This window comes from Dufourea novaeangliae, unplaced genomic scaffold (genome assembly GCF_001272555.1).
Source record: "Dufourea novaeangliae isolate 0120121106 unplaced genomic scaffold, ASM127255v1 scaffold21, whole genome shotgun sequence".
Classification (NCBI taxonomy): domain Eukaryota; kingdom Metazoa; phylum Arthropoda; class Insecta; order Hymenoptera; family Halictidae; genus Dufourea; species Dufourea novaeangliae.
In genome coordinates, this window is record NW_015373910.1 from 7,338,073 (window position 1) to 7,352,475 (window position 14,403).

The 14,403-nt window shown below is 39.7% G+C and overlaps 3 protein-coding genes across 4 annotated transcripts; 1 reads left to right on the forward strand and 2 right to left on the reverse strand.

The window, feature by feature from the left end:
- Positions 1 to 2,482: 2,482 nt before the first annotated feature.
- LOC107193993 (synaptic vesicle glycoprotein 2B-like) lies at positions 2,483 to 9,235 on the reverse strand. 2 transcript variants are annotated; one of them, XM_015583547.1, is made up of 11 exons: positions 9,181 to 9,235; positions 6,386 to 6,668; positions 5,059 to 5,206; positions 4,798 to 4,978; positions 4,401 to 4,722; positions 4,170 to 4,328; positions 4,019 to 4,107; positions 3,777 to 3,941; positions 3,587 to 3,706; positions 3,118 to 3,501; positions 2,483 to 2,983 (listed from the first exon to the last, which is right to left on the reverse strand). In XM_015583547.1, the coding sequence occupies exons 2-11, from the start codon at positions 6,650 to 6,652 to the stop codon at positions 2,803 to 2,805; spliced, it is 2,016 nt and encodes a 671-aa protein (XP_015439033.1). In that variant the 5' UTR covers positions 6,653 to 6,668; positions 9,181 to 9,235; the 3' UTR covers positions 2,483 to 2,802. The 2 variants fall into 2 exon arrangements, with proteins under 2 accessions (XP_015439033.1, XP_015439031.1); XM_015583545.1 differs by lacking the exons at positions 6,386 to 6,668; positions 9,181 to 9,235 and adding an exon at positions 5,434 to 5,527.
- Positions 9,236 to 10,736: 1,501 nt separating this feature from the next.
- LOC107194027 (RING finger protein 113A) lies at positions 10,737 to 12,535 on the reverse strand. The gene is made up of 6 exons (XM_015583583.1): positions 12,258 to 12,535; positions 12,038 to 12,111; positions 11,707 to 11,913; positions 11,430 to 11,646; positions 11,025 to 11,217; positions 10,737 to 10,942 (listed from the first exon to the last, which is right to left on the reverse strand). The coding sequence occupies exons 1-6, from the start codon at positions 12,367 to 12,369 to the stop codon at positions 10,768 to 10,770; spliced, it is 978 nt and encodes a 325-aa protein (XP_015439069.1). The 5' UTR covers positions 12,370 to 12,535; the 3' UTR covers positions 10,737 to 10,767.
- On the forward strand, positions 12,485 to 14,398 carry LOC107194028 (origin recognition complex subunit 4). Its single transcript, XM_015583585.1, is given in 7 exon segments — positions 12,485 to 12,533; positions 12,802 to 13,029; positions 13,102 to 13,285; positions 13,287 to 13,345; positions 13,414 to 13,911; positions 13,983 to 14,135; positions 14,210 to 14,398. Coding segments are annotated over 6 exon segments (1,272 nt in total). The 5' UTR covers positions 12,485 to 12,533; positions 12,802 to 12,813; the 3' UTR covers positions 14,372 to 14,398.
- The last annotated feature ends 5 nt before the right edge of the window (positions 14,399 to 14,403 follow it).

Sequence of the window (14,403 nt, forward strand, 5' to 3'; positions counted from 1 at the left end):
ATAATTTAGTACTGTGGAACTGCGTGTGCCGGCGATCCTCATTCAAAAAGTTTCATTAACACACACTGACAGCCAATCCGATATCTAGCAATTCATCTAGAGTGAACAATAGTCTTGCTGAAACGGAAATCATATAAATTTATTCCTACAGAAACATCTAAACCCCATAATGAAATTAATTCTGTTTAGTATCTCGTACTAAAAATTAATTTTTAGTTCCGAAGCAATCAGCTGAGTCGTCCATGTGACGTGGCGGCAGAATTGGGCAAAATGTAATCTAATTAAAAAACCTGAATTGCAATTACAATGTAGTTCTTATTATAAATTTAGTATAGTTAATTACAATGTAATTCTATGGCAATTACATTGCAATTACTCTGTAATTGGGATTTGGATTTTGTAACCAGTTTACATTTTGCCCAACTCTGCATGGCGGTCATTAATGGGTGTTAACAAAATTTCAATCTTTCCACCATCTAATATGGATTTATCTTTAGAAAAAATGTTCACCATGATTGTGCTCGAATTAAGAATGTATAAGTGTCGGTGTTTTGTGGTCCCGATTTACAAGAGCGGAAATAAATATTCAGCTTCGAGTGGAAATTTGAAATTACGGTAATCGTCCTAAAAAAAGTATCCTCCATTGTCTTTCCAGATGGTAACGCCAGCACAGGCTCGTTTCACTGCCAAGTTTGTGAATACAGCTTGTAGAAGTAGGAACGAGCAACGTTTTCAGGTTCCTGGAGCGACCACGGTTTCTCTCGATGAATTATAGAAAGAAAAAAAATACCGGAATTATTAACATAACGAAAGGTTGTGCGGCCCAACGAAGCACTTTCGACTCGTTTCTACTTCTTTCCATACCAACACTAATATTTTATCCTCGTTAAATTAGATGCCAACAATTTGATATGAAAAAATTCACTAACCATGACGGGACGTAAACCTTTTTGTTTGTTTTTTTTATCTGTTCTAAGTTTGCCAACCAGAAGTTTGTTGTTTCTCATCTGTTTCAATGTTTCTCTAACAAACTCGCTTAAATACTTAGTTAATATATCATTGAGTTTCAATATAAGAATGAGATACCCCTCTATAATCGCTTCGTAAAAGTTATCTTTACGCTCTTATTGCCTAGGAGTAGTTGTCCGTTCTGAGGAACCAGTATTATTTATATATATATATGTATACATATATAGATTTTTTTCCCTTTTCGATAACTTTGGCTCGCCGTCCCAAGACGACATTAAAATTCTAGCAAAATTTCTCGTAAATTGTAATAGCGACCTTCGTGATAACAGCCGCCCCGCCGCAATCTTGTAGAAAATAACATTCCACCTTCGTTTTACAAGTATATCAGAAAGTCTCGACGCATTTATGTCCAGGTTTGTCGCGAATGATAAAAGCTTAAAAGACGATTAAAAGTTGACTAGAGGCAATAATCTCTTGGATTTATATTAAAAAAAAAAACGAAGGTCAAGCTTCTATTTTTTGGATTTTCAAGTCTTCGGCTCAAAATTTAGGGTCCACAGGCGGTCTGCTTCCTCTCTCTTTTTCAACACGGATGTATAATGCCTCTTTTGATCAGCTTAGGTCTAGCTTTCTAATTGTTCCTGCAAGCTATATTTAAATTGACAAAAAGCAAAATTATCGAATAAAACAAAAACACTTCGCTATATCGCTCTCTGATCTGGGGTCTTCCCTACCTAGTCTCTTAGAATGTACGTCTGTATATCTGTTCGAATAGCAAAAGCATATGCGGCGATTGTAAATATAAAACTTTTCTATGATTACTGTGTCCTTGGCAAACTTGTCCAAACGAACCGGCCTTAAAACGTAGTAACTCTGGAATCATGCACAGCTTCTCTAAGTCTAACGAACGGAAAAAAAAGAAAAAGACATCTATACGCTATGGATAAACATTCCACACAGTTCGTCCGTTTTCTGTATATCCAAAACTGTAATCTCGGGTAAGGAAATCTCTCACGGTTTTCGACACTCCATTCTTTTATGTCTCGACGTGTATCATTTGGTGGATGATGATATTCAGCCTCTTAACATCCATTACAATTGACACGTTTCACGGCTATTGCCCTATCAAAATAGTTTTACAAACGTCTATGCAGATTCTTCGACTGGTCTCCATGGAGAACTCTTCCGGTCGCGTATTTGCATTCCGATTCGGAGTTAGATGGAGCAAAATCTTGGAGTACAAGTCTTACATGAAATTTTACAGTAATCTGACTCGACATTCCTCTTCCTCCCTCATGTTCCGTTTTGTTGTTGTTGTTGTTGCTCTTGCTATAACAATGACCTTCGTTGACGCTTAAAACACTTGTATTAAAATTCTCGTAAAAAGTCCACGTTTCCTAGCGTACGAGACGAGTATTCCTCGGTGTCCTGTGCGCTTTGGATATTGAAATCTCTTCGCAGATCGCGATTTATCCGTTCATTAGTTTTAGGATATGTCACTTTGTACGGTCACACTTCCATGTTAAAAAAAAAAAAACAAATGGAAGGAAATTGTAATGTCCGTCTTTTGGGGGAGATGTTTGCAAATCGAAAAATTTGCACTTGTCCGAAACACTTCACTTGCAATTTTCGTTGAAAAATCAATTATCCGCAGGCTTCAAGACACGATCTTTATAGATAATTTCTTGTGAGCGTGTAATCGTGTAAAAACATCAGCGCAGTTCATCGGTGATTCGTTAAAATATCGATTAAAAAGGTCTGTCCTTTTCTCAGTTTCCATACAGCCGCATCTCTCCGTTTTCCTTTTGTTCTTTTCACTTACTCGTAAGATCCTTATAAGAATACTGTATGAGTGTGAGGCAATTTGAACGTTGTGAGACTAGCTATAAACAACGGCAACGCAGTCAAGAGCGCCGGCGCGATTAAAGGTGCGCCGACTAATGTTTTGTAAGTCGTGGTTCCTATCAAACCAGATATTCTTATAACAGCCGCTATAAACCCGAAACCAGTACACCTGTGAAGACCAATAAACTTTATAATTACGATGTCTATCCGTTTATAAGCCTATATTCTGTTTAAATGAAAGTTTTAACAGTTTTATTCATCATTACTCGCCCTGGGTAAAATAATACTCGAAGAATAACTTGCCTCAAATGAGTAGGGAAGCTCTCGACTGTGACCAATGTAAGTGACGTCCAAGCGATGGCAAAAATTGCTACGAAACCTCCTTCGAAACCAAGGACTGCCGAACTGTTTGTGCCCACTAGAACTAGACATGTGGCAGCTACCGAAGAGAGAAACAATGAAATACCAATCATTTTTGGCCGCTGAAGTACAGTGAGTGCTAGTCCTGCCAAAGCAGCGGCAGGCACAAAGGCCAATTGAGCAACGAGATGACCGTGTAGTGCTTCCTCTATATAAATATTATAATCCAAATCGAGAGTTGGGCAAGGTCCGCTTAAACTTAATTCCGTATTATTTCTCAAATTACAATGCCTAAAAACTTGCCGGGATAAATCAGTATCCACGAATCTATAAAAAACGGATCGTATGTATTTTCAATGTTATGTACCTAAATAAAGACATTGTTACACATGGTTTACTGAATAATACATACTTTGAGTATTCAATTGTACTGTTCGTGAAATGTGTCTTACTAGACTTTATGTTACTAAATTCTACAGCCTGAAAAGTACAATTGTCGAAATCTACATGACTGAATATCATCTTAGTAAATCTGAAACAAAGAGGTTATTACGTAAACGGATTCAGGGTTGTGATAAATAGTTTCTCGAGTATTCACTTACCTGCAATGTAAAAAAGTCGCATTTCTGTACTGACGGTTTTCTAGGGAACCTGTGAATGTCTCGTTTTTATATTCCTTCCCAGAAATCTGTGCAGTGTGAGCTTTATATTCCGTTGCACGTATAAGTTTTAGGTACTCGGGACACCATACCATAAGTCCATATAGTCTGAGCAAAAAAAAAAAAAAAAGTCTAACAGTATTATAAATTGAAGGATTATAGAATTATTTACTGAACCTACATACCCAAATGATACAGTCGACCAAATAATTATAAGCACTATCGACACGCGTAAATGCGGTGATACAAATAGTTCCAGAAAAGAATTCCAAAACTGGAAATTCAATGGAAGTTGAATATTAATATTCACATACAAATAATATGGTCAACTCTTACCATTTCAATAGAATAAATTATGTCGGCCATTACACTAGTATGATTAGTAGGAGACGGAGGCGCCAAACCGCGAGGCCTTTTACTTGGAAGCTCCAATTCAGAAAGCTGATACTGCGCACCCGTTGCACCCTTTCGTGCATTATTTTTCTTGTATATTTTCTATGAAAATACGCTCATTTTAATACGGAGCAAAACAAGGGTCTCGATCGGAAACAGGTGTAACAGAAATACCTGGTAAACCATCATTGCCTCCACGTCTCTGCCTGCCTCTACCAAATACCTCGGACTTTCTGGTATAAAAATAAGTCCAACGGTCGAGCATAACGCAGGTAAACAACAAAGTAACAAAAAACGGTGCCAAGCACTAAAGTGCTCTTTATTTTCGAGAACCACCATTTCTCCAGTTGTAGGCACCACCACCCATGCTAAAAGAGCAGCGTATACACCTCCTAGTGCCCCTGCTGCTACAAGTAAACCAATCCATCGACCTCTGCTTAGTCTTGGACAACATTCTGCGAGATATGCAAATGCTAGTGGTAAAGATCCTCCTACTCTGTGATGGAATAAATTATATAATATACTTTGTGCAGAACAAAGCTATATGTAACTTGAAAAAGGAATATCTTACCCAATTGCGGAGCAAAACCTAGCCATCATAAATGTGCCATAAGTTGGCATGAAAGTAGCAACACCACTAAATAAAGCATGAACAGACATTGCAGACAACAATGATCTACGTCTTCCAAGTCTATCCCCTAGACCACCCCAGAATAATCCACCTAATGCTAGACCCATCAGTGTAATATTGCCTATAACAACAATGGTATGAAAACAACCTTCATCGGAAGGAATATACAACAAAACAATGTATATATTGTCGTCAACTAACTAAGCCATCCTTTCTCCTTGTCCTCGATGCATAATTCGACCTCTGCACTTGGTAAAATGTATGGTACAACAAAAAATTCAACAGTGTCAGCTGCGAGGCTCAAACCAGTGCAAAAAGCAGCTAATACTTGGAAGTAACCAACACCAGCCTGAAACAGAAAAATTCGTGGAGATTACACTAATTGTACAATTAATGCATCATTTTAATTTCAAAATTTATATTAGACACGATATTTAATTGTATCGATGCTTATATCCATTCTTAGTCATTTTTTGCTCAGTGTGACTCATGTAGATTAGTCAAAGGAAAAAGTAAGATATCTGCAGAACTACGGATGTAACCTCAAAGAAAATTATGACAAGTACAGGTATTTACTGGAAAATCATTCAGGTATCCCGGTATTTCCCGCGACTGGTATTTTGTTTTTACAATCGATTCGTCCAAGACCTCATCCATGTTGAAACACTAGGGGGCTAACGCAATGGCAGTGAGAAAAACGATTAAAATCCTACACGAAACAACTTATCTAAAAAGGACGCCATTTAACATAGGTTATGTTTTTGTTGTAGAATTTAGGGAGTTTAGGCTATTTTATTTTGATGCGTCAGAAGGGTCACAGTAGCCAATGCAAATACAGATTTCAAATTTGCATAAGCTCATTGGCTGTAACTATCTCATAATCTCATGGAGAAAGCGATCGAAGTTTATCGATCGATTTCCAACTAGCTATTCGATATCTTTCGATAATCGGAATTGACCGCGTACAGATTTCAAATTTTAGTCAAGTGGGAGTCTTTCGGTAAGAACGGTCGTCATTTCAAGGGCTCCTCGAATTTCGCGACTTTTAATTCGTTTCATTATCGTTTAAGTGCTCAATCTGTACTTTTGTCTTTAGTATTTGGGTGAAAGAATTACGAAATATATCAACAATATACTGTAACAGTGAAATTATATCGGAAAAACCGTATTAACAAAGTTCGTTATAGAACGGTTACCGGCGTCACGGTCAGCAAAACTTTAATCGAAATAATTAATAGAAACGTCGTAGTTTGCCAGCTGAAACTTAACTCGGGAACATAAAATCGCGAAACATTCGACAATCAATACGAATCTAATGTCTGTAGATGTATATAACGAAATATATACCGGACCCTTGTTTCATCAACGGCGTCCATTTTGTAACGGTTAAAATTCAAACATGAACTTATTAACGGTACCACGCAATTCGATCTTGAAAACTACGAACAAGTTATCAGTGACAGTGACTGTGAATACTGAGAATGGACGGTAGCAAAAGATAGAATAGTGAAAAAAGCAAGTTGTTGACCTGCTTAATAGCGTCTTCGTGAAATTGTGCCAAAAGCGTCGCATCGGCGGTGGAATCAATGAGATCGTGTTCGGCGGAATCGGCGGAAGCCGTGTTCACACCAGCGGTGTTGGCATTTGCTGGTTGGGTCGTCATCTCTTCTGTGTATAATCCTCCTCTAACATTGACAGTGCGTTCTCCAGTCCCGGATATTGTACCACCGCCGGAAGATACGGGACCACCCCCGCTGCCAACGAGCCACTGGCTTTCCTCTTCCGACGAGGGCATTACTGCCAGAAACCATCTGCAACATCGTAAAAATTTGCCAGAATCTGCTCCAGAGCCCACCGCAATTCTCCCACGCAACAGGAGATCATTAGCAGCATGTGTGAGTACATTATTAAATTTTAAAAATTCTATTTTTATTGGCGTTCTCCGATCGTTCATGAATATCTCATCACCTCTAAAGTAAAATTGACGGAAAAAGGTGAAAAGGAACGTCAACTGCTTTTTAGTATTGTATACGATTGCATGAGAATGTCGAGAGATTCTCAAGTGAAATTCACTATGAACTTACGAACACCGTAAAACTAAGGAGTGGGGTGGTAAAATGAAAACCACTGCCTAAAAAGGAATTAACTACGGAAAAATGTAATGAATTCAAAAGAAACCATCGGTTTTTCGTTATATTATTTAGCCAGTTAGCTTCGTCTCGTTAGTACGGTCGTAGAACGTCGAGAGATTCTCAAGTGAAGTTCATTAAGCGCAAAGAGGACCGTTGTACTTTAGATATGGGAAGTAAAATGGGAATAACCGAATGAGAAATAATTAACGGGCGTAGAATAAGACTCGAATGGATTTTAAAGCGTACATTTATCAATATTTCGTACGCCTTTTGCCCTTAACGAACTGATCGGGACCTAACGAACCAATTTCAAAAATATGGCGTTCGTCGTGCCATCTTGCGTCAACGCCAGTGACGTCATCGCGGATGCACTTGTTACTGGTTATAAGTTTTAAAACGAGAGAGTCATCGGATGCACAGGCACCACACACACGTTCACGTGTGCCCAGCAAAACTAATTTATCGATTCCGCGTATACACACAGGATCGACCCGCGGCACGCCGCCCACGAGCACAGGTTCTCCACAGGGCCGATTCTTTATTTAAATATACATAACCACACGTGTCAGCCTTGCGTCAACGTCGCCGATGGCCATTGTTAACTATGACAAAGGGAGGGGGGGGGGTCTACGTGTTGTGTTTCCGCGAACCTTTCCCCCGTTCATCTCGACATTTTCGCTCGACAACGACTTTGCCCACCCCTTCCGGCTCGAAGAGTATTCCCACCACCCACGTGTCAACTCTCTATACTCCCCTTAATTATCCGAATGGCCGTTAACAACAAAACGGTTGGACACTCGCCGCGTACCGTCAACCCGTAAAGTATTTATTTTTAGGTAATACCGGGAATCGAGGCAGCTAGAACATTCACTGTATAGCTACAGACGGTTTCGTGTAGCTCAAATGATTATTTCCCGCTCGGCCCGTAAGCTGTCTTGCTATAAGCACGAATGCATCGGTATACACTCAGTCGCATAAGCTAATTCTAGAATCACCGTTTCCACCGATACAAAAATAACAAAATCGAGAGACAAAACGAGGGAAGAAAAACCCTACATGATTCGATTTAATTAATTACCGTTAAGGGAAAGAATTGTCAGCAAGATTCTTCCTCGAGTACCGCGATACACGATAAACGACGGTAGGAAGTCGATCACGCGGGGGAATCACCGAGATATATTCGAGAAAGATAAATATTTGCCAACTTTCGTGACAAGGCAGGTGCTTTGTTACTCTACTTAGCCGAGAATCAAGAAGATATTGAAAAATAAGAAACATTTTTATCGAAATGTAACAATCTTTTTTTTTTTTTTTTAAATTTTCGCTGTACTAACGAAAAAATCGAAGTAAACAAATATCCGCCGAGATAGGGTGATTAATTGTACTCGAGTTCCGTGCGATTCTCTTCGACGATACAGTCACTCGTAAATTATCGAGACGCATTCCGAGACGTCGTTGCACGCCCGACGGGGGGACTAGAGCTTGATGAGCCGCACGTGGTTGCGTCGCGACGCATTGAAGTGCACTCTCTCGACGACGAGCCTCGAGCCCCTCGCGTGATGACGCATAACAGAGAATTTTCGACACAAACGAGACACCTCTTCCCTCCGGTCCATGACTTCTCGCGGGGGAGGGCATACACATATATATCTTGTGTCCCGACCCGAAAACACCGTGCGTGATAGTGGTCACTCTCACAAGCTCGGAACTGTTCGGAACGAGCGTCCATGATGTGTGCAACGCGGTGTAACGATAACTGTATTTAATCGGTGATTATCGCTAATTAGGAGACAGCCGGAGAGCCTCCCGGCGTTGCATTGTCGGGGCCGTATCTGGATCTCAATGGACGACGGCCGGGTGTCGCTTTTAAAATAACCTACTATGTCACACACGCGTAGACTTGTAAACCAGAGGGACTAAGTTAAATGTATACGTACATTCATCTATCGAGTTGTCCAATGTGTCTTCCCTCTTTCTTTCCCCGGTATTTGTTATTCTATACACAACAATAGACAGAAATTGACTGTTATATACATGTATACATGGAACACTAACTCGAGATGTAACGGTCAAAGGTTATCAAAGCGAGCGATAAAACGAAACTGAACGCAGTGCATGAAGCGCAACGCAGTTAACGTTCTTGGCGAAAGTACTAATGGACTTTGGTCAGTTTTACGGGATACACACATACCTGATTGGTAGATTTTCGTGATACGCAACACCGTTTGAATATCTCTTCCTCTTGGAACTTCACTGGGTACGACTCGCACGGCAGACGTGCCGTAAATGACAATCAAAGAGCACCGTGGTCCGAGTGTGTTGATCATCGGCTTATCGATTCTGCACGAACCGAAATCAAGCCTGTGTCTGTGCGCCTCGTCGAACGGGAAGCAGTGATTCTATGCCGTGTTATCGCGGTGTAGCACGAGTATCCCCGGTGGGACCATGAATGCTACCCGGAGATGGACACGGAGGACACGTCTTCGACATTATTTCACGGTCGATGATTTAATCAGGATAATAGCTTTTTGGTGCAGTATCGTCTGAACTCGCGACCACAAGAACCTATATATATATATCACCACAGAGAGTTTTTAAATAACCGTAATTCAACTAAACTGTCCCATCAGTGACGGTCTCCCGAAATGATCCCCAACTCTCCCTAACCAGCAACGTTAGCCCTCCCCCTTTGAGTCTGATTTCGATGGAATCGTGATTCCTATCACATTCCCACGACAAATGTTCCGCGAGAACTACACTTCCCCACACATTTCCATCCGTTAAATACAACAATCCACCACACGTTACACCTGCGGCGGAGGGAGGTTTTTTTTCCTTTTTTTTTGTGCGCGACGTGTCTTAGAAATCAATGAACGGAGGAAGACGTGCGGGGATACCCGAGGACCCCCTCGAATTTTCCAGCCGCGCGAACCGCCCGCGTATATACCACGCTGACACCTATATGTATATTCGTCTTCACTCGGTAGTCCCTTTTATATTATTCGACTGGTCGTAACGCGACGAAACGGTGCTGCAACGTTCGTGGCCCGGTTCCAGGCGTTCTCTGATCGCCCGTGAAAAGCGAACGGCGACCACGACAGCGGTCCGGTAACATTTTCATACTATGAGGCAAACAACACTGCGCGTGTATCGATTTAGGGAACACAACTACGAGCCGTTAGAATCACCTCCGCCCTATATAGAGCGAGCGGCAGCAGCCGTATACCCTCCCCTCGTTCTCGCGACGACGTCAAAGCTCGACGAGTGTTTGTGGAACGGCTCATAGACGGGAGTTCTTCCAAATCTAGACCTTTTGCTAGGGAGGGTTGTCGACCCGTTGCATTCCCCCCCCCCCACCCTTTATTTTTCGCCCAGAGGGTTATTATTAACGTATTTATGCACCGATTCGAAGATATTTTCTCCGAATGGTTCGGCAAATTGGCTTGGAACCATTGTTAAGTCTCGAGAGGCATTTTGGGCAAAGAGGGTGTAATAATTTCTGGATTAAGAGTCCAGGGAAATGGTTGAGGAATAGTATCTCTGGAGATTAATCGAGCTAACGATGACAGATTTGTAGGAACGTAGAAAATGTTGCACACACTTTCAGAGTCTAATGTATATTCGTATAAATTATCATCATTAGTTCATGGAATGTAGAGTTTGGTTCACCAGTGATGTAGGGATGAAGATTTTGGTTTGCAGGACTGTGGTAATTTTTTTGGTAACTAGTGAGCAGAAAATAGTAACTTTTTTCTCCAAAAAAGAAATATCTGTTTTATTATTCATCAGAGTCATCGTCGTCATCCGCTCTCTCCCTTTCGTCCAATTTTGCCCGTGAAATTAACTCCTTCGCTGGATTAAATACACCGTTGGTTTGCACGTTGCATATGTAACACCTAGTGCTTTTCTTGTAATGTTCTAGCGCGCATTTCTCGCAGAAATAATGTTTACATCTGAAAATACAAAGATTTGTCGCGTTTACTTGACTAGCTCCCGGTGAATTTCAGCTTTAGAGACTTAAAAAGTTGTACACACTTTGTAATGATAGGGTCAGTGAAGCTGTTCCGACAGATAAAACATTTAAATGGGAGACTCTCGTCGTCGCTATGAATCTCATACTTTTTATCATCTTCATCTCCACTATCGTTATATTCTCCTGTAGCTGCCTCCCTCTCTAATTGCCACCCCAACTTGTAGTCCGAACGATCGTGAAGAAACTTACAACTATCTGAAATTTAAATCAATTTTATTAACCATTGCTGGCTTCTATAACTGGGTCATCAACGACCCATTCTTACCGAACCGTTTATACAGCGATGAAGCAAATATTGTCTTAATATACATGTGTCAAATTTTATTATGCACTTACTGTTTGTATGCCGAGGGTTAAGTTTTAATAATTAATGAAATGGTGTAAAACCTTCTTTTCAGTCAGTTTACCTCCAAACCCACAGAAACCAGTTTCTTTGTAGTCTTTGCAGATATCTGGTTGGTAATCCCATCTAACAGTTGCCCTTAGATTAGCCGGTGCCCGAATCGGTCCCTTACGTACCATTCCACTGGAAGCATTTCCAGCTGCTGTGTCCTTTTTCTTATAATATTGAGCATAATTATTTAAACCTCTGTAAATCTTATCGTCTTCCTTTCCCTCGAGTTCCTGAAAATGATTGCATCGCATTAAGCAATTTTACTTTTTAAGATTTACTTTATCATGTACCTCGTTTATTTTTTGAGCCTTTTCAAATATAGCCTGGGCATCTTTATCATTTTCTGTCTCTGTTTCCAAAATTGCTGTCGCTCCTTGATCGCTTGGTCCAGCTGGCATAGGGGTTCTTGTACTTTTATAAGAAACTGTAATACCTTCTTCCTCACTCTTATCATTGTCAGCTGATTTCTGGATATCTTTCAATCGTTTTGTGTTGGTCTGTAAAATGTTGTATTTAAAAAACATTACCAGTTCTACTGACACTTGAGTCTTTCTTTAATATAAATGATATTGCATTGTCGATAAACAATGTATCCAATGTATTGTCACATCAAGTACTTACACTTTGTTTCATAGGATTGTTGTCATTATGTTTCCTCTCTTTTTTAACCACCGTTGTTTCATCTTCGCTGCTCTCTGTTTGAAATATAAATACGGAATGTCCGTAAAAATTTATAAACAAAGCGTATAACCTATGAAGGATGCTAATCAAATTTATATAATGAAATTACAGTCTATCGAAATAACAGCGAAACATTCGGGATTCCTTTAAACGTAATTACCGTCTTCATCGTCCGCTCCTCTACGTTTCCGGGCCGAAGTGCTTCGAATCTTTCTTCTATTGAATAAAAACGTACAATTTTTCTTGTCCGTTTTGGATTCTGCGTCTTCCATATTTGTTTTGTAAACAACCCGATCCCAACGCTTTTCTAACCGAAGTTTTCCTATTTCTTAATTATTTTAAAATCCCTGTGAATACACGTTTCGATCTTCTGTCTATAGAACTGACACTGAAACCAATTAAGTGGATTAAATCTTCAGGCAAGAACTTTATCAAGGTATCCCGTACGTTTACTTTTATTGTCTATAGGTTATGTTTGACTAATCAGGGACGCTATACGCTCGTCAGATTGTATGCGTACTTTAATGTGACTATATATACAAAATCATTAAACTATAAAACGTGTAAGCTTTCAGAATAATCATTGCTGTATGAATGAATAATGGTCTCATTCTTACGAAAGTTTATGTTGGCCATTAGTTCTGTAATACATTTCTGTTAAAATTATGAACGGATTAGCAATGAATTGTGTTTGTTCTTTTTAGAAAAGAAGCAATATGAACAAGAAAAAAAATATGGCCATTGATTTTCAAGATAATATGATATTGTTAACAAGAAAGTACTTAAAACGTAAAATCATGTGTCCTGAGACAAAGTTTAGGCACCATGTGAAAGAGCGTATGCACGTGCTGGAGTTACTAAAGCGTACAGTTGATATGGGAGAAAGTAATTCTGCATTGTTAATTGGACCAAGGGGTAGTGGGAAAACAACAGTATGTCTCTTCTCTTAAACTTCATGTCTAGATATCTCTTCAATTTGTCCTCACAAATGTTTGTTGTTGCAGTTAATGAATAGTGTTTTGAAAGAATTGTCGTCCATAAAGAGTTTCAAAGAAAATGCTTTGATAGTAAATCTTCATGGTCTTGTCCATACCGATGACCGTTTAGCATTGAAAGATGCCACTCGGCAAATGCAGTTAGAGAATGCAGTAGGAGAAAAAGTTTTTGGCACATTTGCAGAGAATCTGAAGTGAACACCATAATCAGACTTTATTGTACAATTTGTTTGATATTGCTCAATCAGCTCAAGTAAGTGTAGACAAAAAATGTCTGCTTTGTGTTCTGATCTTCGTTTAAATAAATCCTTCCTTCTTTAGGCACCGATATGCGTGATAGGAATGACTTGTAGATTGGACGTCATAGAACTTTTAGAAAAAAGAGTTAAATCAAGATTCTCCCATCGTCAGATATTTTTGTTCCCTGGCGACACATCGTCTTCTGAGCAGCCGACGACTGCTTTTGACGATCGTTTGGAACTGTTCCAGCACCTTCTTAGTCTTCCCGATGATGAAAATGTAAATAGGATAGAGCAACAATACGACGATTGTACCATAGATCCACAGTTTGGTTCCATGTGGAACGAATATATAAAGAGTTTAGTCAGTAACGCGACTATGGTGAACTTGTTGAAGAGAATGTATCAGATGGATGTAAGCGAGAGGAGTTTCAGAAATTTTCTAGCTGTTGCTGTTTCCACATTGTCGGAGAAACATCAGAGACTGGAAGTGAATGATTTCGTAGAAGCGAGCAAAATATTCGCTCAGGATGATAAGGTTCTAATGCTCGAGGGATTGTCTGTTTTAGAAATGTGTTTAGTAAGTGTATTTCATTGCAATTGGTTTTCGTATGTGTAGATCGCACAACCCTAACTGTACCATTATTTTAGATAATAGCGATGAAACATGAGACAGAAATTTATGATGGAGAACCATTGAATTTCGAGGCAGTCTATAATCGTTATTTTAAATTTGTCAATCAGAATTCGTCCATACAAAGCGTTCAGAGGCCCGTTATCATGAAGGCCTTCGAGCATATCAAGGTAGTCACTAGAAATAGAATAGCGCCCTTGTCATAGTATCCAAGAAATGTAATCACGAATAAAACTTTTCACAGAACTTGGAGATCCTGATGCCGGTGAGCGGTATGAATTCAAAAGTCGAGAAGGAGTATCAGTATTATAAATTTTTGCTCACACCACAACAAGTTATGGATGCTGTGAAAAATTATCCTGGTTTACCCACCGAAGTCTCTCAATGGGCTTTGAGTAGTGTGTAATGATGGTAATTTATGCATGAAATTACAGACGC